General features: G+C 39.5%; 2 protein-coding genes across 4 annotated transcripts in view; both read right to left on the bottom strand.

Annotated features, from left to right (window-relative positions):
* Positions 1-1,020: 1,020 nt before the first annotated feature.
* Positions 1,021-10,960, bottom strand: LOC131549382 (uncharacterized). Of its 2 annotated transcripts, XR_009273390.1 has the most exons (7): positions 10,651-10,960; positions 9,377-9,457; positions 7,472-7,572; positions 6,342-6,509; positions 4,930-5,156; positions 1,309-1,511; positions 1,021-1,266 (listed from the first exon to the last, which is right to left on the bottom strand). XR_009273390.1 is itself a non-coding variant. In XM_058791522.1 (6 exons), the coding sequence occupies exons 1-6, from the start codon at positions 10,715-10,717 to the stop codon at positions 1,400-1,402; spliced, it is 756 nt and encodes a 251-aa protein (XP_058647505.1). In that variant the 5' UTR covers positions 10,718-10,960; the 3' UTR covers positions 1,021-1,399. The 2 variants fall into 2 exon arrangements, 1 of the variants encoding a protein (XP_058647505.1); XM_058791522.1 differs by having other exon boundaries at positions 1,021-1,511.
* A 161-nt stretch (positions 10,961-11,121) lies between these two features.
* filip1l (filamin A interacting protein 1-like) overlaps positions 11,122-24,790 on the bottom strand; it is a 53,046-nt gene continuing 39,377 nt past the window's right edge. Inside the window, exons 5-6 of one of the 2 annotated variants that reach the window (XM_058791521.1) lie at positions 17,523-20,328; positions 11,122-12,152 (exon numbers count right to left, since the gene is read on the bottom strand). In XM_058791521.1, the coding sequence (XP_058647504.1) occupies positions 11,991-12,152; positions 17,523-20,328 (2,968 nt within the window). In that variant the 3' untranslated portion in view covers positions 11,122-11,990. The remainder of the gene's footprint in view (positions 12,153-17,522; positions 20,329-24,790) is intronic. The other variant, XM_058791520.1, reaches the window with a different exon arrangement.

The raw sequence follows: 24,790 nt of genomic DNA, 5'->3' as shown, positions 1-24,790 counted from the left end.
CTCGCGCCGCCTGCTCTCTCTTACTTCATCAGCCTTCACGCAAACTTAAGATTTTCATTCAAAGCCCCCGAATTATGCAGAGCACTTCCTCTTAATATCAGGAACGCACCAAACCTGGATCACTTTAAAAAGTTGATTAAGATGCATTTTTTAAAGGTTGTTTTTAATTAATTCTTGTATTTTTGTGTTTTAGTTTTACTGCAGCACTCTGGGTTTAAGAAAAGTGCATTACAAATAAAATACATTATTATTAGCACTGTTTGTCCCCTTGAATGACAACTTTCTGACTATTTGCAGTGTTTCTGAAGTGACTGTGTGATGACTGCCACCCTGTGACTGATCTGAGAACAGCAGGAACACCTCGTATGATCAAGTGTTATCAGTGCTTGAAGTGGGGAAAAGTACTTTTTAATTTTCATAATTCACTAATCCTCTGACCACTGTATAATCTAAAGCACCTTCAGCCAGCATCCATTATAAAACACTCTTCATTTTAAGCCAAATACACACTGAAAAGAATAACTGACCACATCTGGATGAACAGCAAGTCACTATTCTCTGCATCAGCGCTGTTTTGAACGGTTTGAATTCACTTCTGGATCCTTGGACTTTCCAGGAGTTTATGGTGTAAAGTGATGTGATCGCAAAAACCTGCTTCTTTTCATTTTTAAGGTATTGTTTTTGTTATAATGTAGTGATTCAAATGAGTTAATAATGAAGGATTACTCTGCCTCCCCAGAAACCCCTGAGGTACACAGAGTCACGTGATTGGTCCAGATGAGAGGTGACCCTCCTTTAGTGTTTCCTCTCTAATCACCCGGACACTCGGAGTATATCAGAAGCGGAGCACTTCAAGCACCGAGTGTTTATGAGTTTGTGATGCTGCACGATTACCTTCTGAACGTCATTATAAGCACATCTACTGCTTCCTGTTTGATCAGACGAGCTGGACTCGCTGCGAGTCATAATCAACGGCACAAGAAGAGAAGCAGGACACTCCTTTAAGAAAAAACAAATGGATTTATTACAAACTGTAACAGATAGAGACATTTAAAAGTGCAGCACGGACGGACGAGACAAACGTTCACACAAACATATTTACACCTGCTCAACACAGCACAAAATAAACAAGAATTCAAGTAATCAGTCCGGCTACAGCAAGGAATTCTGGGTCCTTTCATCACTCTTGTAAGGAGGATGTGGCCCGGGGGCGGGTCACGTGGCCTGAGGGGCGGGTCACATGCTCAGAGGGGCGGGTCACGTGGCCTGATGGGCGGGTCACATGCTCAGAGGGGCGGGTCACATGGCCTGATGGGCGGGGCACGTGCGGGTCACGTGTTCAGATGTGGAGATCTCAGTGTCGTCACTCATCAGCGACGCTCTCGTCTGAACGCAGGACTCACGGGTGGATCTGAGCTTGTGGTTCTCTGCTCTGATGTTCCTGCAGGATCTTCTCCAGCTGCTCTAAACACGGGCCAATCGCGCGCCTCGACACCGGAGCCATTCTGAACCTACAAATAAAAAACACAAGAAGAATCAGAACGAGTGAAAGCTCAGGCTGCAGAATTCATCTAAATAAAACCCAAACTGCGATTTAGTTTAGTGCGATTATGAAATTACAAAAGCTGCGATTTTTCATGAATAAATATGTTCTGCGTGTTTCACAGTGAAGCGTGTCACTATGAAAAACAAGGAGCAAAAATTGAAACAAACAGGTAGAAGAAAGACAGAGGAATATATTAAAATAAATTTTTTGACAGAGAAATAAAGTTTCAGACTTCTTAAAATAAACGAAGCTCTGATATATTTTAAACTCGCAGAAAAGAAGATTAAAGGATTTTAATTTTATTATATTTAAGGTCTCACATTTTCTTTTCCATTTCAGTGGCGGCTGCTGGTCTTTCAAACAGGGGAAGCTCATTTTCGGCCTACATCATAAAAATTGTCCATTTATTTATATATAAATTCTGCCCTACGTTCCTTTTCAAGAAAATGCTCTGTGACCCTGTCGTACCCACTTTTCCAGTGACGCCAGCCTAGCCTACTGTATGAATGAATGAATGAACAAACAATCTTAAAAAAAAAAAAAGATATTAAACTCGGAGGAAATGTGGGAATTAGGTTAAACTGAAACAAGGAATGTGGTATAATAGGGTTGACACGATACCATAAAAATGTCTTACGATACTATACCAGCTTCATTTATAATTCAGTTCTACAAAATGAATCAAAATTTAATAAATAAATAGATGTAAGTGAAAATAGACAATATTATTATCTGAACACTTAATTAATGTGAATGAATGACTGGCTATTGTTATCCATGAAATGATCTAAACACAACTCATCTCAGCACTGCACAGAAGCTGCATGAAGTGACATTTAGATGTGCCATTTATTCATTTAGACTGTATTTATCATTGCATAAATAATGTTATGAGATTAATGTTTTAAATACTACATTCTGAATATAGAAATATGTTGGAAAATAATGTAAAATGCCTACTTTTAGACGGGAAACTTAAAAACGGCCAGCAGGTGGCAGAAGTTCGTGATTGAATCACTGAGTCATTCAAATGATTCTTTCAAAACGGCTGAATCCTTCAGGAGCGAATCAAATGACTGTTTTATGAATGGCTCCGTGAATCAGTGATTCTCCCAAGACAACGCAGATTTGGATTCGAACACAAACAAAACAAAAACAGCACTCTTGCTCGTGTCGTATTGTCTAAGTGTCAGGAGCATTTTTTGCTCGCATATCTTGAAATTTCCGAGTTAGCAACATGTATATTAAAACATAACATTATAAATGAATTTAAAAAACATATAATGATTGATAAGAACCAAGTGCAAAGCCGTGATGGGACTGAGCTCGAATAGCTTCAGCGACAGCGACTTTTTATAGAACAAAACCACTGTCAATCAAACTGAGATGCAGTCTTTCGACAGACCCTCCAATCATCACGCAGAAGCCCGGCGTCCAGGCCACTCCTCCAGAGACGCTGAGCGTCGGTGGGCGGGACTTAATCGCAGCATTTATCCAATGACCGTCTAGTTTCGAGGCACTGAAAAAAACTGTTCAAAGCAGCTGCACTGAAGTCAATGGACGCTGGGCTTCAGCAGAGAAATACACTGAAGCTACGGGAGTGTATGAGAAGGAAATCGAGTCCGACCTGCTGTATGTAGATGATCCTGAACGAACTCGTCTTCGAGATGAACGTGTTCTAACGCATTTTTAGTCAATAAAATGTTAACACAATAGTACATATTTGACCATTAATTTTTTTACATTATAGGGGAAGCCGAGCTTCCAGAAATCCCCACTGATCCATTTAGATTAAATAGTGTAATTACTATAGCAATATTTCTTGTTTTGTTTTTTTTGTTTTTTATTAATAACAACAACAATAAAATAGATTTTAAGATATTGGTATTAATTTTTAAATCCTTAAATGATCTGGCACCTGTCTATTAGGGGTGGGCGATACGAGCTAAAATTCATATCACGATATTTTCCACTGTCCAGACGACATCGATATTATATCATATGAGAAAAAAATTGGAATCACATTTAAGTAAACCTTAGTAAAATTACAGGAAAAATATGTATTTTAACCTTATACAATTAGAAAAAACACATGATTTCAAGATTTAAGGCAAAAATAGAATGGGCTGCGCTGCGCTTATGAACACGGAGGTAAGAGAAGCAGAAAATGCCCTTCCCTTCAGATGCTCGTTCATATTAACCCTCTGCCCCCTATTCATTACTTATATTTTTCTTCCTATATTTGGAGCATTGTGAACAGTGATCTGCTACAGTATTTTCTCTCTTTGTGTCCGTGTTCTGCGTTAACGGCTGTTTACAGACAGTAATATTACCACACAAATTACATTTTGGGAAATTATTGTAATCCAGTTTGTGTGCGGTTCAGAAGAGCTGATCGTGTGTTTGGAGCAAAAATCGATTCATATATGTGACGATTCAAATCGGTTGAGATGCTAACATATCGTGATTCTGTCAGGGCTAGGAGTTTATATGACTGTATGTCTGAAGGGAACTTACTGTCCTTAGAAAAGTTTAGATGGTATTTTTCCTTCTCATCTTGCCTCTGTATAAAGCATATTAAAGATCATAAGTGCAGCGCGGCTTTGTTTACAGCGGAAACCATGGAAACACTTAAAGCGCCACCTGCTGGCAGAGACTGAATCTGCGTCTCATTCAGCTCGTCTGCTGTTTCGGTTTCATGCAGATATTTTTTATGTATAGTTTCACAAAACTGAAGTATGACCATTTCTGTTTTTGTTTCAGATTTCGAAATTATACAATATAATTTAGATTAAAAACCGCTCATGTTGCATGTATGCAGAATCTTTGTTTGGATCGTGATTAAAATGCAGTGGTTGCCTCTCATTTTAAATGGAAAGAGCACAGACAAAGCCTTATTTTGTTTATATGAAGAGATTTCTTTTATTTATGTTACTTATTTATTTGATTTGGGGCTTGTTTTAAAATTTCAATTTAGTTTTGTTATTTACATTTAGTTATTTAGCAGACTCTTTTATCCAAAGGGACTTACAAATGAGGAGAATAGAAGCAATCAAAACCAACAAAAGAGCAATAATATGCAAGTGCTATATTAGTGTATTATTATAGTGTTATATTTCAATTTCACAAAGAAACGTGCAGCTTTTTGTTCAAGCAATAATAATAAAAGGACACATTTAAGTTATAATTGGTCTTCAATCTCATTTTCTTTAAAAAATCGTGAATCGAATCGTGAGTTGAGTGACTCGTTACATCCCTAACTGACATCATGCATCTGTACAAACAAACACACAAAAAGTGTTTTCTTCATATTTTTTTAGCTCATTTGTTTTGAAGAGCACATTTGTGAAGTGTGACAGCAGAATCAGGCGTGTTGGCTTCACCTGCGCATCAGTTCTCGAGCTCTGCGCGCGGCGGGTCTGTGCTTCTGCAGCGCCGCGGTACAGAGCGCCGCTAGCGTGTCGTAGCAGTGCTCTCGCAGTGCATTATGGGTGCTGGTCTCCCACTGCGGGAGCTGACTGGCGTAGCGGCACGCGGCCTGAACGAACTCCAGCAGCTTCTCCCACTCAGCTTTCTGCAGCAGCAGACGGCCTCCGTCCTGACACGAGCGCTGCACACAGCCACATCACACTCAGCAAACATGCAGACTCACGGCTCGACTGTTAATTACAATCATTCTGTGTACATTTCATGCGTCACCATTTTGCAAAACAGTTCAGACTCTAAACTCTGATAATCAAAGACATGGGTTTGATTCCCAGTGAAAGTATGAACTGAAATGATGTCAAATTAATCTCACTTCGCTAAAAGCATCAGCAAATGCATGAATGTCAATGAGATTACTTTTTACTTCACCTCCAGTGCGACTAATGAGCTATTATATATATATAACACAGAAACATATTCACTAGCAGTCCACAGTTTGGAATAATTGCAGTTTTTAAAAGAGTCTCTTCTGCTCAACAATGCAGCATTTATGTGATCAAATCAACATATTAAAAAATGTTAAATATTATTAAAATGTAAAACAGCTGTTTTCTATGTGAATATGTGTTAAAATGTAATTTATTTCTGTGATGCACAGCTGTATTTTCAGCATCATTACTCCAGTCTTCAGAGTCACATGATCTTCAGAAATCATAATAATATGCTGATTTGCTGCTCAACAAACATTTCTGATTATTATCAATGTTGTGCTGCCAAATATTTTTGTGGAAACTGTCATACATTACCATTCAAACGTTTGGGGTAAGTAAAAAAATAAAAAATAAACTTTTATTCATCAAGGACACATTATAAATGTCTTTGCTGTCACTTTTAAACAATTTAATGTTACAAAAGATTTCTATTTCAAATAAATTCTGTTCTTTTGAACTTTCCTGGGAAATCCTGGAAAATCAAATGTATCACGCTTTCGACAAAAATATTGTGCAGCACAACTGTTTTCAACATTGATAATAATCAGAAATGTTTGTTGAGCAGCAAATCAGCATATTAGAATGATTTCTGAAGATCATGTGACGCTGAAGACTGCAGTAATGATGCTGAAAATACAGCTGCGCATCACAGAAATAAATTACAGTTTAACAGATATTCACATAGAAAACAGCTGTTTTAAATTATAATAATTTTTCACAATTTTTTACTGTATTTTGATTTAAAAAATGTAGCCTTCCTGAGCAGAAAAAACTTCTTTCAAAAAGATTAAAACATTTTAATGATTTCAAACGTTTGCCCAGCAGTGTACGAACAATATACTATCATTATTGTAACTGTGAGAGGGATTAGGCGTCACCTTGAAGGCCATCAGGTGTGGACGGGCTTTCCTGTAGCAGTGGGCGTCTCGGTTGGAGGCGAGGCGGGAGTATGGGATGGATCTGTAGACGCTGGTCTTCTTCTGATGCAGATCCTCCAGTAAGAGCTTGAGGTCAGTCGTGAGCGAGACCGACGCCATCTGAACCGACTGAGAGCAAATAAAGAGACGCTTCAACAACAGCGTAAATACAGCATGCACTACAGACTCGGGTTTGGTCTAGAGATGCAACAATACACTTAGTCCACGGTTCAATACGTACCTCGGTTTTTAACCACAGTTTTCAGTCGGGTTCTGATAGCTTGGCACATTAGAGCGTTGTTTTTGCAACAAACTAACAACAAAAACTCCTGTAAACCCCTGTACACTGGAATAAGTGTGGATTATATGTCTGCTTAACATTTCTTTTGAGAGAGGTATTATTTTTCTGATTTTTACCCAAAATAGGATGGATTGGCCATGTAATGTGTGTTTCATTCATACTGGACGCCAGAGGGCGCCCTCGCGCCACTTACGCATCACAGAAGTAATAGAACTGATGACTCCAGGAAATAGCTAATATGGATAAAGACATTGCTATCGCTGTAACTGAATAAAAAGAAGATTTAACTTTAAATGTTTTGAATGATGAAATGTAAGGACAATAAACACACGCCTGCGACAATATATGGTTTATCTGTGTTCTTCAAGCATCTCGGGTATTTTCATAATGATATTTGTAAGCCATTTCTAATCGATATAGCTTTTATTACAGTACAGAATATATTTTCTGCGTCATTATGTGATAAGAAGCCACATCAGATCACAAAAGGAAGCTATTTTAAACACTCGACTGATGTTGTGAGGTAAAAAGTTATAATGTTCTCTTTTGTTGGACGACAGGTTTAGAAAGGCTTGCGTCATTACAAAAGAAGATGCTCGGCGTGTTTTGCTTTTTCAAACACAAGCGGCGAAGCGTTTCCTCATCTCAGCACGTGCACTCACGGACACACACAGTCAATTCTGAGAGAAATATTATTATTTAATTTCACAAGCACGTATGGAACCGTGGATGTCATAGCGAACGGTCCAATATTATATTGAGAATGGTGACATCTCTGGTTTGGTCTCACCTGCTCGGCGAGCAGAAGACTGTTGAGCAGCTGTTTGGAGACGGACGTCTCGCTCGCGTCCAAACCGTCTGCGGTCCGGCGTCTTCCTGAACCTGCGTCCACTTCAGAGACAGAAGAGCGATTGTGAGCGCTGACCTCACCATACACACAAGCTATGTTTCCATCCAAAGATTAGGGGTGTGCAATATATATCGTCTGCGATAATATCATAATTGTTGTTTTAACGATGTGCAATTTGACATTATCGAGTATTTTGCAAAAACCATTCAAAACACCCCTACAGAGCGCACCACGTGAAGTCTAGACTAGTGCGCAGTTACAGTGTGTTCTTTCACCGCATGATTCAGTCTATTACAATGCATTTACAATGATCACAAGATTCAAGATATTGGGACAGAAAATTTATATATTTATGTTATTTCATATAGTTAATCAATTTCACACGATAAGTGCCGTTTCTTTCTCCAAAAATTACCATGATTACAAACGTGATATGGATTTTTTTTTTTTACAACAGTTCAATAAACAAGTTAATTAAGAGACTTATGTTTTAGACACCATATTGCCTGTTTTTCTTCTATTTTGCCAACAAAAATAATTCCAAACACAGCCACGGCACTGTTCTGCGTCTCTGAGCAACATGACGGCGTTTCGTTTCTGAATGAATCAACTGTTTAAATGATTCGGTTCAATCGCAATGACTCACTTATTAACAGTGACTTGCTGCCACCTGCTGGCGGTTTTAATTCCACATTTAAAGTCTTTTAATTATTTAAATAATTTCTAATATCAGTATTGAGCATTTTATGTTTAATGTATCAAAACAGTATTTTAGTGTTAATTTCGTTAACGATGATGAAAAATTTATATTTCACATCCTGCCCAATGTTGTCCATCAAACAATGCATATAAAGGCTATGAAAAAACAAATGTGCAAATAATGTGCAAAAAAGGGTTCTAACATTGTAACATTGCAATCTAAGAACAAAAATAATGCTTTTAAAGCAGAAGTTAAATTCACTAAACTAAAAATGAAAAAAAATAATAAAAGCACAGACTAATTGAGGAAAAAGGCTATTATTTTAGGCAAGGCAAGTTTATTTATAGCACATTTCACACACAACGGTAATTCAAAGTGCTTTACATAAAAGGAAGTAAAATAATCATAAAAAAAATAAATCACAACAATAAAACCATAAATTTGAATTTTAAGCAGCCTTTCTGTCAGAGCCGCTTTAAACTATACTATAAACTATACTATATCTTACGAGTTTTTGAACCCTTTCATATTAAGTTTGTCACACGTTTAGAACAAGTTGGATTAAATGCACTTTCTCCACAAGTCTGTGTCCTCCGCTAGATATTTTTCAGATGCGTATATCGTTATAAACGGTATTGCCTCATACCATATCGTTTAAAAAACTATATCAATATATCGTACAAACTCGATATACCGCCAAGCCCTAATGCTGCTGTTTGTGAACGCAGTCGTGTAAAACAATTACCCAGAAATACTCCGACGTCAGACTTTGCTCAGGCGTTTCAGAACGACCAAAACAACATTTCAGATGCAGTGAACGAGATCGGTCCGCTGCTTAGTCAATTGTTCCCATCACATCGCGCAAAGTCACATGACTTTTTTTTTTTAATGCGCATGGTGGAATATATTCGGTAAATGTGTTTCCATCGTAGTGTATGCACATTTTCTCTTATCGGGAAAAAAAATGTATCTTACTTAATTGTGCGCATCATTTTTTTCTGCCTATTTTGAGAATTTGAGCGCATCTTGGCGTTTCCATCCAGCGAAGTCCAGTTTTTTATGCGATATTCCAAAATGCACATAAAAATAGGTGGATGGAAACATAGCTACAGACACGCAAGCACACGGATCGTACGGTTACTCACATGCGTGTCCACGTCTCATGCGTCTCGCTCCGACGGACAGACGGGAACACAAGATATCCATGTAAGATCTTCTCAGACGTCCTGTGAGGAATAAAGCGGACTTATGAAGCATTCTGCATGTGATTTAAAAGCTTTAGAAGAAGGAAAGTGGTGAGAAAATAAGGTTAAATGACTTTATTCAATCAGACGTTTCATGAATTCAACACGAAAGACCATCATTTTATGATTGTAAGCAGAAGCTGTGGCTTCATATCTGAGAGTTTTCTCAGTTGTTTGTTTGTGAATTGTTAAAAATCATTTCACGGAGATCAGACTCAGAAAGAGTCACTCAAACTGAACTGGAAACAATCATATTCAATACACTGAACTGAATTGAGCTGAATAATGAAGCTATTGTATTTTTAGAGCTGCTTTCCAGCAGAATTTGTCTGAATTTTGATTGAGTTTGCATCATTGATTCTGATATTTTCCCGTGAAGCTGCATCATAAAGCACTATAGAAACTAATGTGACTTTACTATATTGATTCCACAAAGATCTTATAAGATTTTATTAACTTCCATGACTATAAACAAACTATCAAACATCATAATATGAAAAATGTCATTAAAAGTGTGCAATAATTTCAGCACTGAGATCAAACAGCTGGACAGAAAAAGTGTGTAATTAAATTAGTTAATTATAAAAATGTTAGCGATTACAAAGGGGGTTACATCTGATTTGTTTTCACACACACCCAAATACAGATTTAATTAATTTCTTTAATAACTTGGAAAGGAGTTTAGGACACATGCTTATTCCATAACGGTTTTATTTCCTATCTGGGTTTATGTATATGCTTTATTTATTAAGATAAACTATATTTTGTTTTTTTTCCAAGGCATTGTTTTGATTTCAAAAACAGTATCATAGCTACTAAACTATTTCTTGTTATGGTTTTAAATCTGTATTTAACCTCAGAATGATCTCAAAGTCTGATTTTGTGCTGGCTGTGCTTTAAAATGATATGATTATAATCTTAATTCGAGTGAAGGATTCTGTCAGTAATCTACTGTAAGCTTAACATGTTGGAAACATTAGAAATTCAGAAAAAGTAATCAGTTACATTACTTTAATAAAGTAGTTAATTGAAGTAGTCAACTTACACTAAATTACATTGTAATCTTTAACCTATTAACGTAGATTCCAAAGTAAGCTTCCCAGCACTGCTCTGATCACATTTCTTCTGGGTTTTTGAGGTAACTATGATGATGAAGATGAAGATGAAGATCTCACCTGTGATTTTGGCCTGTGGTTCTGGGATCTCCATTAACACTGATCTCTGATCAGAATCATCTGCCATCTTAAACTCTTTCTTCTCCTCGCGCAGGAATCGCGCTTTAATGCCTCAGGTTTTCAGTGTAAAACTCAAATAACCTTCAGTAGCGCGGATTAAAATACTGATGAAAGCTAAAGAAACAAAAATAATAAAGGAACGATAAAGAAATTAAGCAATAAACACTGATGAAGCGCAGAGGAAAGTTTCTGTTTGGCGCCGAGAGCGCGCGCTCTGCACTCATTCATCCGCTTGATCCCGCCCACAGCTTTTACCGCGCGGGCGGGGCTTCCATTCGTGCGCTCTGATTGGTTCACTGCTGTGAGGAGTAATTCTGATTGGTTGGACGTCAGTGCTGTGCCTTAGAAGCTCTGGATCGACTAAACTGTGAATTTAAGGCTTTCATTTGAGTTTAATTTCATTTAAACTCTACCTCCATTTGAAGTCTGTCTGCTACAAAATAATTTAATGTAATGTTGATCAATATTTGTGTTTTAATCTGATGTGCAAGATATAAAAAGTCTTTTATTAACATCCAGATCTCATACATCAAAAATACTTCATAATATGACAGTCAGTGCATCATTGCTCTATATTGACATCTTATAAGGAATCAAACCATAACAGAGATTACTACCAATTTAATGAGTGCAATAATTACGTTTTGTCATGAAAAAATACTATAGTAATTTATAGTAAATACTATAGTGTTTTTGAACCATACTATAAAGTGTATTATACTGTATATATTCTAGTATTTACAACACTTTGTTAATGAATGCTACAGTATACTGTAATATTAACTATAGTGTACTGATAAACTGTTATAAATACTGTAGTATACTTTAGTTTTTACTACAGTAAACTATAGTGGTCTGTAGTATAGTATACCCTATAGTTGTGGAAAACTTAGTACAGTATTGGGTAAAGTAATGTGTTTATATTACTATAGTTGATATATTACCACAGCAGCTACAGAATCACCACAAAAGTACTTTACTATAGTATGGTTCAAAAACACTATAGTATTTACTATAAGTTACTATAGTATTTTTTCATGTGGGTTTAAAAGAAAAAAGAAAGAGCACCATAGAGTGAAAGATGAGTGATGGTCAAGATGGGCTTCATCACAGTGTCTTTGTACCATTGAATCTATTGAATCTATTGAATCTATTGAATCTACTGAATCTACTGAATCTACTGAGTCTATTGAGTCTCATTACAGCACCAGAATGATCAAAATTAAACACAATAAACATAAATGTCTTTCCTCTGGGTCAAACTGCTGTGGACGCGTCACTCATGATTTGGTAGGCTGGTTCATCGTGTTCAGGTTGTTAGACACACATTTCCCAGAGTTCATTGGGGCTTGGACGGCGCTGTTTGATCCTTTAGCTGCACTGCAGCCTTTGGGTTTGGGAATCCTGGTCGGTCCAGGACGCCGGAATGATTCCAGAGGCATCTGTCAGGAGCCAAAGAGAAAGACATGGATCAGCCGTGCAAACACTGGAGAAGATGCTATTGTGTGCGGTTACAGATATAGATTATATAGATTAACCCTCCTGTTACTCTTCTGTGTTTGTGGTCAAATTGACCCACATTGGTTTCCATGCAACTTGCCAAAAATCTACACTATTAAAAACACTAAAGACTCACGTAAAAATAAAAAAACCTTTACTTTACAAACGTCTAGCTGCACAGATATAAAGCAGAAACTGTTATTTTTATTAACTGTCTTTTCTCAAACCCTTATAAGGCTGACATGAGTTTCTCCGTTTCTTTTCAGTGCTGCAACAGTCTAGTAATTGAGATCCAAAAAACTAACATCCAAAAACATCCTTTGACAGTTTTGACTGTGAAACTCAAAAACAATGAATTTTCCTGGGATGATTCAGAAGACGAGTCTCAATTTTCAGCAAACTTTAAGTCATGTATTTTATATTTTAGTGTTTGACAAGCTACAATAAAGGTTCTTTTTTTTTTTTTTTGGCAAATTGCTTGAAATCCATTGATAGTCTATTTGACCCCAAAACCAAAGCTGTAACAAAATTTGTACAGCCTTTCAAAAATGCATCTATGTGTCAAAACTTTGCATGTACATTCATGACCCTAAATAAAAAATATACACCAATTTTCAAGAAGAAATAAACAGTTTAACTGGTATTTCAAGCTATTAAAAAATGGAATGTGGGTCAATTTGACCTGCAACACAACAGTCATAAAAAAATGTGTATCGCCTTTCCAAAACACATTTAAGTGCCGACACTTTGCATGTACATTCATGTCCCTAAATGAGAAGTATTCACCAAATTTTAAAGCTAACTAAAAAGTTGAAACAGTATTTGAAGCAAATCAAATGTGAGTCAAACTGAGCCCAACACAACAGGTTTACACAGATGTGTATGGTGCTGAGATGACCAGAAGATGGCGCTCTCAAACACAGAACAGCTCTAGTTGGTGGCTCTAGTAGGTATGGACACACAAGGCTTCATGCTCTTACACCAACATGCACTTGAAATTTCTGTCTTAAAAAACCTAATCAAGAAGGCTTCAAGAAAATATTTAGCTTTTCACCATAAAGTTGGTTATAGCTGAGAAACTCTGACATGAGCCTGTGGAGGGAGAATGATGGATGTGTTTGAGAAGCATGTGGATGTGAGATGTTTGTGACAGAGGCTCAGTGCTTCTGCAGTCATCTGTGAGCGTCTCCTGGGGTTTGTGTGACAGATATAATTCCCGCACAATCAGCACAAACGCTCTGCGTGATGTCACTGCAGGAGAAAGCTCCCTCTGCTGCACATCTGCAAATGCATTTCTCTACAGTAAACAAAAAATGTGTTCTGAGAACGTTTGGCTAACGTTCCCATTTAGTTATGAACACTATGAATGTTCTCTGAACGTTCAAAACATGTCGTTTTTTAAATGTATAAAAACAGTTTTTTCTTGGTTATGTTGCAACATTAAGTTAAACATTCGATTAGTGCTGTCAAACGATTAATCGCATCCAAAATAAATGTTTTTGTTTACATAATATATGAGTGTGTATTGTGTATATTTATTATGTATATAAATACAAACACATGCATGTATATATTTAAGAAAAAGAAAAATAGTATATATAATATAAATATATAAATGTATATAGTGTATAAATATTTTCAAAATATATACTGTATGTGTGTGTATTTATATACATAATAAATATACACAATACACACTCATATATTATGTAAACAAAAACATTTATTTTGGATGCGATTAATCGTTTGACAGCACTAGATTTTATTATTTTGCAAACATTATGGGAACATTACTGTTGAACGTTCTCTAAACCATCTTAAGCCCTGTTCAGACTACACAATTTTAGCCCGATTTTGGCTGGATTTGCTTGACGTAGGGTGTCGTGGGGATTCGTAAAATGGCCGTCGGGATGCAAGATTGAATCATTTCATCTCGTGTAGTGTGTCATAGTGCGCGACAACCGATGCCACGTCTGCAACGCTTCATGACGCCAGTACAGAAAGTCTGGCATGTTTAATTTTTTCCGTCGTCCACGACGAGTTCCGTCAGCTATGACGCAGGCCAATAGGAGCACAGAAAAGCCTTCGTACATGATTTCAAACATGCCGAAACGAAAGACAGACAACGGTATCGGTCCTGCTAGGTGTCATTTTAAAATGGAGGAAATGTTATACTCCTGCGTTTATGATGTTTTCTTGAAAGATTACCGTGACAGAGTGAAAAAGGTCAGTTAAAAACAATTTTACCTCCGTTTTCTTTGCAGTCCTTGTCATGCAATCCAAATTTGTGTCCACTGTCAGGTTTTCGTTCTTTTTGGGCTTTTCTGACGACGAGACAGAGCAAAACACGCTGTTTGCTAGTCATTGTTCGTTTATGCTCTAGTCTCGCGCAATCGATGATAGCACGCACTTCGCTAAAGACGGCAAGCGAAGAATGTTCGGGTAGAAATGTGTAGTCTGACATGTTTCTTGTTCACGACAAGATTTCAGGAGTCAATATCATGACTGAACTGGGCTTTAGATGAACGTCCAACTAAAATGTTTCAGAAAAACGTTCCATAACTGATGTATAAATAATGTTTTTGTGCTAACGTTTTAAGAACGTTATTCAAGACCAGATAACTTTGAATAAACGTTCTATTAATGTTACTGGAAGATCGTTTGTTCGTAACTTTAAAGGTCCTTGCACACTGAATCTGAAATTTTCGTACACATTTTTTCGTATTCGTCATTCTAAAAATTCATCACGCTCAGAAACCTTGCACACTGAGACTGATGTGTATCTATTATTCCGTTGCAAAAATATTCGCAAAACAATACAAAATGAAGTCTTCAAGCAGTGTGGATGATTTTGTTGTCCTCTCTTCTTAAAAAGAGAAAAAGAAAGAGGAAATATTGGGTCCATCCAATCCCAAGCGATTCAAAGTTTACTTCAGGATGTCAGTGGCTCAGTTTGATGCTTTGCAAGAGCCACATATTAAAAAGTAGACCACAGATTTTTGTGTGCAAGGATCTTTATAGTGCTTTGTGCTGAGAGACGAAGTGGATCAACTTGACAATCACCATTTTGGATTTTGGTGTTCGCTTGTACGGTGGCTCTGAATTGTCAAATCACCTCTCGAAATGCTTGCTACGGATGTGAAAAACGCAGAAAATCAAACCTGATCCAAATTTTTTTATGACGGACGAAAGTTTCAGAGGCAGTGTGTAAATGTGATTGACGCAACATGAGGTCGTATTTATTTTTTAACATGCAGAAATTTCTGACAAAAATTTCGGACTCCGTGTGCAAAGACCTTAAGAGCACCTTGCCAGAACGCTCCAAGAACATCCCGTTTGCTGGGTTGGTTCTATTCTAAGACCCAGTCTGCCAGAATCAATGCATTGACTTCTGCAGTGGATTTGGAGATGTTTTGCAGAGAACTTTCTATACGGGCTCTCCAAAACCAAACCAACTGCCTGCAGGTTTACGTCACACATGAAAAATGTTCAAATGTGGGTCACGCTGTGCTCTCGGCTCGGGTAACACAGCAGAAACCCATGCGGCTCGAGTCAGAGGGCACATAGATGCACATAATGACCGCTAATTAAAAGTGTGGTATGAGCGGGAGCTTCCTGAGACGAGCGGCGCTGCAGCTGCTGTCACCATGGAAAATAAACAAGGCTTTTGTTTGGGCTTTGCAGGGCCGCTGAGAGAACTGCCTCCAAACAATCGAGTGCTGCTGAAGGAACTCGCAGGAACATTTTTATTGTTTAACGCTTGCCTTCACACATGCTGCTACATGAGTTTCATAATCATTAACAAAAGCCAAAGCTGGTTTATTGGTCTTAGCATGCTTAGGTTTGGTGGTTTCTGAAGGCTTTTGCACGCTTGTCAGGTGAAACCCAAACCAACTTTAAGGCCAGTACACCACCCTGCGCTGGTTTAACTTTTTTCACAGGGTAATCGTGTGTGTCTGGTTAGGTCTGTGTATAAATCAAATCACATGAAAAGCACCTCTAAATGATTCTTTCAGTTCCATCAGGCACCACATGTCATTTGTGTTTCTTGGTAACGAGGTTCACATCATCTCTAGTGCACATACTGCATCGATTCAAACTAAATGAGTGCGTATGTGTTTGAGTGTGATTCACTAACTGGGCTGATGAGACATCGTCTCGCTTCATAATCACAGCTGTTCCCGAGCCCTCCATGAACGGCAGTTTGTTTAGCCAGACAACCCGAGGATACACACTCCAGACGGCACAGATTCCAGCCTGAATCAATTTAACGCTTGATATAGTCCATGTACACGAGTGCTCACTCACTCATGTGCTGCGTTTTCACATGTGTGTGTGAGCCGATTCATTAAAAAGAATGTATCCATGCTGTAATGTTACTGTGTGTTTGATAATATGCTACTTGTCATCTTTTTTGACCACTGCATGCAAACTCATCAAGTTAATGCTTTAACTTTCTACGCACTCCAGAGCTTTAATGTTGTTTTTCTTCAGAGTCAAACCTCATGCAGCAGCGAACGGCCATGCATTTTCCATGATATCATTAGAGAAGACTGTAGATTGTCTCAGTGAGAGCGGATGATGGTGGTGTTTTGGGCCGGGCCAGTAACTATGACATTAGACAATGAACTGAACTCATGCAGACATGTTCTCAACCTCTTCTTACCTGATGTGAGGTTTTCCTCACAATTCTGCTCATTACATGAGCTGACTTAGTTCATTTCCCCCAAAAACGTAACACTATGTCTTATTAGTGGCTAAATGTTTTCTGTTACATTTCTACAAATGAAATCATGCAATCATTAACATCTCTCCGCTCCAATGTGCATGTGTATCATCAGAACTACCTAAAATAATAATAAATTAGGCTATTGTTAACATTCTCTTTTTAATTATTAACAGAAAAAAAGCAGAAACCCAACATAAAATGTGAGTGGAAAATGGAAAATAAACCAAAAATGCAATTGTACATCAATCAGTGAACTTTAATGGTACAGGATCATTTGCTATCTATCAAAAACAGTAAGTGCACTTAACCTCAAAGTGAAGTGAAAAAGCACAAATGCTCGTGTTCTCGTTATGTGTCGTTTTCTCTGCTTTCGTTTTACATATCATGCACATAAACATCTCATTATTAATCAAACAGAAACAAACCAAAAGCAGACACTACAGTTGCACTGGTTAGCCGCTACTGCGGTCAGATCTGAGGGTCTGGAGTGGATCACGGTGCCAGGGGTCGACGGCTGAGGAGATCAGGGGAGGGTCACTAATCAAACACTAGTCAGTCTGGGTCAGTCACAGATATTACTTACTGTAATTTGTGAGGGTCGTGAGATCGGACTGGATGTGGGCTTTATCACGATGCTGCTTGTGATTTTGTTGTTGCCTTTGGCTGGAGTGCCATTGGTTAGCACTGGAATCCTTTGCTCCGGCCCGAGGGAGTAATAGGGGATGGATTTGGACGTGGTGTTTACGGCTTGAATGTAGGGGCTCCCTAAGTGAATATGGATTTTGTTGTCGTCAGTGGTAATGACATTTGGACCTGAGCTGTTGGACCTCTGCAGTTGCCAGCTGTTCTGCCTTTCTGGGCTCACGCGGAAAACCGTATGACCTCCCACAAGCTCTGCCGGCTCCGACCGGTCAGGGCTTCCGGTGGTAACGGACACGATCTGAATGGGCGACATGGCTCGGTCTGGGGTCACCGATCCGCAGGACTCAGAAGCTAGAGTTTGCGAATAGGCTGCCATGGTGAGTGGCGACATGGAGCGATCTGGCGTTCCTGGGCTGCATGGACTCTCCGGAGGAGGAGGAGAACCCTTGGGCTTGTTGGAAGGTGAGATTGGTGAGTTCTGGAGGATCGTGATGCGCTGTTTTGGAGGGGCGCCGCTTGTCGGGATGACCGCCGTGCTTGTATAGGACTGGGCGTTCTCTGCGGTGGGACTCGTGATCTCGAGAGTTGCCGTGTTGTGCCCGTGGTCAGGGGTCACTTTGATATGAAGGGGTTGTCCAGGACTGTGTGCAAGGAACATGTCTCCCTGTTGAACGTGATTACCGTTCTGTCTCGGTGACATCTTGCCATTTATTGGATGCTGACTTTCTCGAGTCTTAAGAAAAGGGCCTCTGACTCGTCTCATGTTGTTGTTGAGATTGTTGACATTGTTCATGAGTGATGGACTGCATTTTGTGAGGCTGATCTCATTGTAGTTGACCTCGTCCTCCGGATCGCTCTCCACGTATAGCTTGCCGTTGACCAGGGCACGTTCCAGTGGTGCAAGGTTCTTGTAATTTGGGGACAGGCTGTCTGTTGGGTCCGTCTGCACCTCCTTTGTGGAGACTTGCAGATCTGAGAAACGTCTTCCGTTCATGCCCGGCCTTAGACTCTTACTGAAGCGGCGGTATCTCTCGAGTTCTCGTGTAAGGTTCTCCATCTCTCTAGCTAGCTCTTTGTTCCTGACCTCTTGCTGGGTGAGTTTTCTCTGTAGGGTCGTGTGGTCTGTTTTCAAGCGGCAGATGGATTCCTCTGTGCCCATGTACTCGTGGATCTTCTCTTTGAGGGCTTCTACCTCTCTGGTGAGATGGCTGGATTTGGCCTCTTCCTCTTTCAGACGCTTGTACAGGATATGCTCCTGGTTGGATTCCTCTTTCTCAGCCAACTGGTACTTGGACAGTTCCTTCCTGGAGATCTCCAGCTCCTCCATCAGGGCTTTTGCTCGTTCCTGTTCATTGGAATATCTCTTTTCCAGGGATTCAAACTCATCTTCAGTCTTCAAAAGATCACCCTCAACCGCCTTCATCTCCTTTAACTTCCTCCTGAGGCGTTCCACTTCTTGGGTCAAATCTTTCACTTTGTTGTCTTCTTGTTGGTAGCGGTAAGGAACTGGGCTCTTTGTGAGCTCCTCTTTGGCCTTGTTCCTCAATAATTCTCGTTCCACTGCTTCCAGTGACTGAAGCCGCTTTTTCATCATGCTGACCTTGGACTGAAGGTCACCGTTTTTCTCTTCCTCCGCTTTCAGCTTAGCTTTGAGCTCGTCCCTCTCCTTAGTGGCAATGCACATCTTCTCCTCCAGTTCGGCCTTTGACCGCAGAGCTCTCTTGCTCTCTTCGATCAGTTTTTCAGTGACAGTGTTGACTTTGTCTTGTTCTGCCTGCAGTTTGCCAGTGCTGTTTTGCACTTTGTCTTCCATCAGCTTTAACTTTTCAGCCATGGCTTTTCTTTCATCCACTAGCATGACAGTCAGTGTTTTCAGTTTTGTCAGATCCTCTTTCAGCGCCAGCTCCGTCTTCTCCAAATAAACCTCGGTAGCTTCAAGCTCTTTGATTCTGACTCTCAGCACATCTAGTTCATTGGACATGTGTTTAGTCATGGTCCGCTCTTTCTCTAGGTTGCTTTTCAGTGAATTGCACTCCTGCTTACTCTTCCCAAAGGCGTCTTCTAGCTTTTCAAGTTCCATGATTCTGTGATTCAGCTTGTCCACCTCTGCTTTTAAGCTACAGCTCTGGCTCGACTCCTTCTCCAGCTTTCTGTTGAGGTCCCTGCACATGTCCTCCATCTTGATCAGCTCCTCATCCTTCCCCTCCATTTCGAGCACTCGTTTCCTCAGCTCCTCCACCTCCGACATTAGGCTGGAGTTGCCGCACTCCCCTCGGCTGATTTTATCCCGCAGCTCCTGCAGTTCTTCCTCTGCTCTGTGCAGGGTCTTGTTGGTTTCTTCCAGCTCATCTAACTGCCGGCTGAGTGAGGAGAGCTTCTGCCGCAGCTGTCTGTTCTGGGCATCTTCATTGGTCAGTTTGGCAGTCATGGCTTCCTGCTCTTGGTGGAAATGGCAGGCCTGGTTGCGTAACTCCTCCTCCAAGCGAAGGACTTTGTTCTCTTCTTCTTGCAACCGGGTTTGGGCGGAGCTCAGCTCCTCTTGGGCGTGAGTGGCAGTATTCTGGAGTTCCTGGACCTTCGTTGTTTGTTGGGTCAGCTGCTCGGTGAGCCGCTGCTGTTCATCGACCACTAGCAGGGCGAAGGACTTTAGCTTGGTCAGCTCGTCCTTCAGATTTGTGACTTTCTTATTGTTCTCTTCCTCCTTTCTCTCCTGGTATGTCTTTTCCTGATCAATGAGCAGTTTCAGTCTGGGAAGAGAGAAGAACATATGGAAAGACAGTCAATATGAGAATTTTCAAAACATGACATTTGTTGTAATTTTTTTGCACAGACCTCAATGTTGCATAGACTTTAGAAACATTTGGGCTTAAAGTGAAAGTTAACTGAACTGGTATTCAACTGGGAACCTTCATGTCTATGTTTGTCCATGCCATATGAGGATATATGGAGGAAATTAAAAACCCGTTGACTAAAAGTGGGGCAGTGTGTGTTCCAGAGGTACAAATTCGGGCAGAAAGTGGGGTCATGGTGGCTGGCGCGAGTTTCCCTGCTCCCAAATGCCGCCAGCGGTGGAGGGTGTTTTGACTACAGGACGCAGCTGCCAACCTGCACTACAGAAGGCACATTAGAGTGGAAATGGAAAAAGTCTCTTAATAAGGGGGTTCCTCTGTCTCTCCCCCCACACCCATGAACACCACCACCTTCCCTCGGTGGTTTTATATTTTAAGGAATTCCCCCTCCTCCAAAGGCCATTACTGGCTATGTAAACAAAACCTCTTTCAGAGGCTCCTAACCAGCAGTGGACAAGGATGATGTCAGCGCTACGAGGCGTATGAAACCATCTCATCCAGAAGTGTGTCTACATGCTTCCATGTGTGTGTCACTCATACGTGGCTTCAGCCATTCAAAGGTAATGGAAAATAGGGTTAAGAAAATAATATTTAAAAATTCAGAAGATGAAAATAACAGAAGAGAGATAAATATAAATGAAAGTCGGATTCTAATAATACAGTATTATAATCACAGTGCGGTGTCCTACTGGCCATGAACCAAAGCACCAGTGTGTTTGATGAGATTACAGCACTGGCTTACAGACTGAACATTCATAAAGCGTTCAGCCGGCCATCCTCTGGAAATATCTGTGATGTTCCTCTTGCATTATGATTTCATTAAACATTTGTGGTTCACCATTAATAGAGGAAAATGAAAGTTGTGTAAAACTGAAACTCTATTGTGCTAATTGCTCACAAATGCTGTCTTATCTGCCATCACAAGGCCAAAATCATACACCCAAACCCTTGTTTTTTATTTAGCGATCTGAACAACCTCATAAGCTCCGACCCGATGCTACATTTCTTTGTAATTCAATGGAATGGTAGGTTTAAGCAATCACTGCATCACAGTTTACATATTAACCGTCCTAAACATTATGCAAAATCACAGCCAGCGCATTCTAAAATATAGTGCACTGAAAACAGTATGCCAAACGTGCCTGGATACTATATTATTTCCAATGGATTTCAAAGTATGCATGTGTGCTACTTATGCAATAATGAATTTAGATAGATGCGGACACAAACAGTTCAAGACAATGTATCAATCAAGGTGAAATGTTATGGCGTGGTAGTAAGTATTAATGCTGCCGTACTGTACTTTCCCACCACTGAAGTACATACTTATCCTGTAGCAGAAATATGTTAAATGAGACACAAGCTATGATTCCCAGCAGCCCCCCGGGAGGAAATAACACGTCTTCTGTCATCTTGTAAACACATTTGCTCTGGGGCTCTCATTTATTCAATCCTCTAACCACAGATTTTGGATTAAACGGTGTACAGACAACTATGTGATCGATATGAAGACATGGCACTGATGAGAACACATAACGAAAGCAAAAGGGATCCTGAGCTCATCAGAATGCAGCAGTGTGAGAGTCCGACGGCCTAAAAGCAGCTCAGGAAATCAGGAGGCGTCCATTAAACGCTCCTTCCCTTCCCTGTTTTAACCTTGGACCGCCCGATCGACTTGGACTCGCTCCCAAGAGCCCAGATTTTTTACAGAGAAAAGTGAGGAAAAATCTATGCCATGGAAAAAAGTCTCGGAAAAGCCTGCGAGAAGGATTTAAACGTCATGAAATAAGGGTGTGTGAAATCTCAAGATGATCTGAGAGAACGTGCAAAAAATAGATTTAGTTTCTGAACATTATGAACGTTTTGTGTGTCATGACATTTGTGCATTTCTGTGAAAATGCATAAAAAACGGACGCCACCGAGCTCTCACCGAACAGAATTTTTGCCTTCAAATGCTGATCATTAAACAGCTTTTTAGTAATCATCTTTAAAGCATTACGGGATAAAAGTCCAGCAGAGGGCAGCAGATCGGAGACGGATCTGCTCGTACAGGGTTTATTACGACTCATAATGCTCCAAAACAGCAAACTAAACAAACATTAAAGGGCTAAGCAGTTTACAAAAACACTTAAAAAGTATCCACAACTAGACAAATTAAACAGGACAGATTCCCGTCATCTAAACATCAGTCAGTTTAGTGAGGAAACGGCTTTTCTAGAAACAGCAGATACTCGCACTGGAGATAATAACTGTATGAAAGCCAAGTTAATAACAGGACTGATGTTAATGACAGTACGTAACTGGAACATGTTCATCTAACAATTATAACCTCGACCTTTAACAAAATCTGCTCATTTTATACATATGCTATTAACCGGCATGAAATTAAGACTAAACGTCTACATCATCTGCAGGATGCAGTGATTCTGCCAACATTTGAACACTATTATTACTTTATAAAGACATGAAACGATCATCATCATCCCAGCAGAACACTCACAGCTGCTCGTTTCTACTGACTTTGAAGTTTAAACAACATCAGATTTGATGCATTTAGTGCAAAGTTTTACCACTAGAACTCAATCCACCAGCTCATTTAAAGTTAAATCATCTCGCTTGATATCACTTTGACCATCTACACACAGTCAGAGTTTCTGCATGCATGTGTGTGTGTGTGTGTCGTACCTGGTCAGTGTCGTTGAGCCGCTGCTGCTTGTGTTCAGTGTGTCAGTGATCTGAACATTCCAGCTCTGAAACTCAACAATGAGACGGACTGAAGACGCCTATGAGAGCATGACATCATCAGCACGCCCTTATATGGAGCCTCTCACAGCCATGAGCTCATGTGTGTGCGTGTGTGTGTGTGTGTGTTACAGGACAGAGTGTGTGATTAATGTGTTAAATATCTGTAGTCTGTATGTCAGTGCTCTGGAAGACATTGCATGTGTGTGTGTGTGTGAGAGAGTGTGTGTGTGTGTGTGTGTGTGTGTGTGTGTGTGTGTGTGTGTGTGTGAGTGTGTGTGTGTGTGTGTGAGAGTGTGTGTGTGTGTGTGTGAGTGAGTGTGTGTGTGTGTGTGTGTGTGTGTGTGTGTGTGAGAGATGAGAAACTTTCTTTGGATTACAACATTTCCTTCTGGTTTTCCTCACTTTAAGTCATTAATTCACCCAAAGGGAGAAAAATGTACTAACATTTATAAAACACAAAGAAACATCCGTCTGTGTGTGTGTGTGTGTGTGTGTGTGTGTGTGTGTGTGTGTGCGAGAGACAGACATAAAATGTAACCAAACTGTTCAGTTACTTAGTTGTTACATAATTTTGTTTCATAATTATTTATTATCTTGCTAACATTTTAAAGTAAGGTTTCATTAGTTAACTAGTTAACGCGATCAATGAAAAGTACTTCTGCAGTTAACGTTAATTTCAACGCTTACTAATGCATTGATAAGATCAAATGTATCTGTTAAGTTTAGTTAATGCAGTGTGAACTAACAGGAACATGATTTGGAACATAATTTTTATAAACATTATCAAAGGTTTATAAATAATGTAAAAATACATTGTTAGCTCATGTTAATTAAGGCATTAGTGTTACTTTTAATAGACAAATAACACAATAGATAGAACTGCATATATTCTATATTGTTTAAATCCTACTTCAGCTGGTCAGTTGTTCTGAAGTGTTTTCTACATCGTTTTATTGTCTTGGAAATACAGAAAGTGCAAATGTTAACATTATTTGAAAGAAATAAAAGAGTTTTTTTAAATCATCAATTAATTCATGAACTTTAAACCGAATCTGAATCCAGACGTGAGGTGAATCTCAGAAGAACATGGACAGCTCGTATTTCACAGGAAGTGACCTCACAAACCATGTTTACGTTGTAATACCCATGTTATTATACACATTTGTGTCCTCACAAACCATATCTTCAAGAACACACACACACACACACACGTATTCCTATCATTATGGGTTCATTCCGTAGCTGTAATGGTTTTTCTACTGTACAGACTGTATTTCCTCTCTCTTACCCCTCACACTAAACTACAGGCATTTTAGATTCTCAAAACATTTCATTCTGTGTGATTTATAAGCTTGTTTCCTCACGAGGACCTTGTGGGGACATTTGGTCCCAATAATGCAGGGAATACCAGTACACACACACACACACACACACACACACCAATTTGTTTACATTTGATCTATGTCGCACACACTCTCTCGCACACTTATGCACTCATACACTTGCACACTCACATTCTCTCTCACACACACACACTGACTCTCTCACACACCTAAAAACTCACACACTCAGACTCTCGCGCACACACACACACACACACACACACACTCTTACT

Source organism: Onychostoma macrolepis, chromosome 11 (assembly GCF_012432095.1).
Source record: "Onychostoma macrolepis isolate SWU-2019 chromosome 11, ASM1243209v1, whole genome shotgun sequence".
NCBI lineage: Eukaryota > Metazoa > Chordata > Actinopteri > Cypriniformes > Cyprinidae > Onychostoma > Onychostoma macrolepis.
Note: the sequence above shows the minus strand (reverse complement) of the source record. Positions and strands in the feature narration are given on the sequence as shown.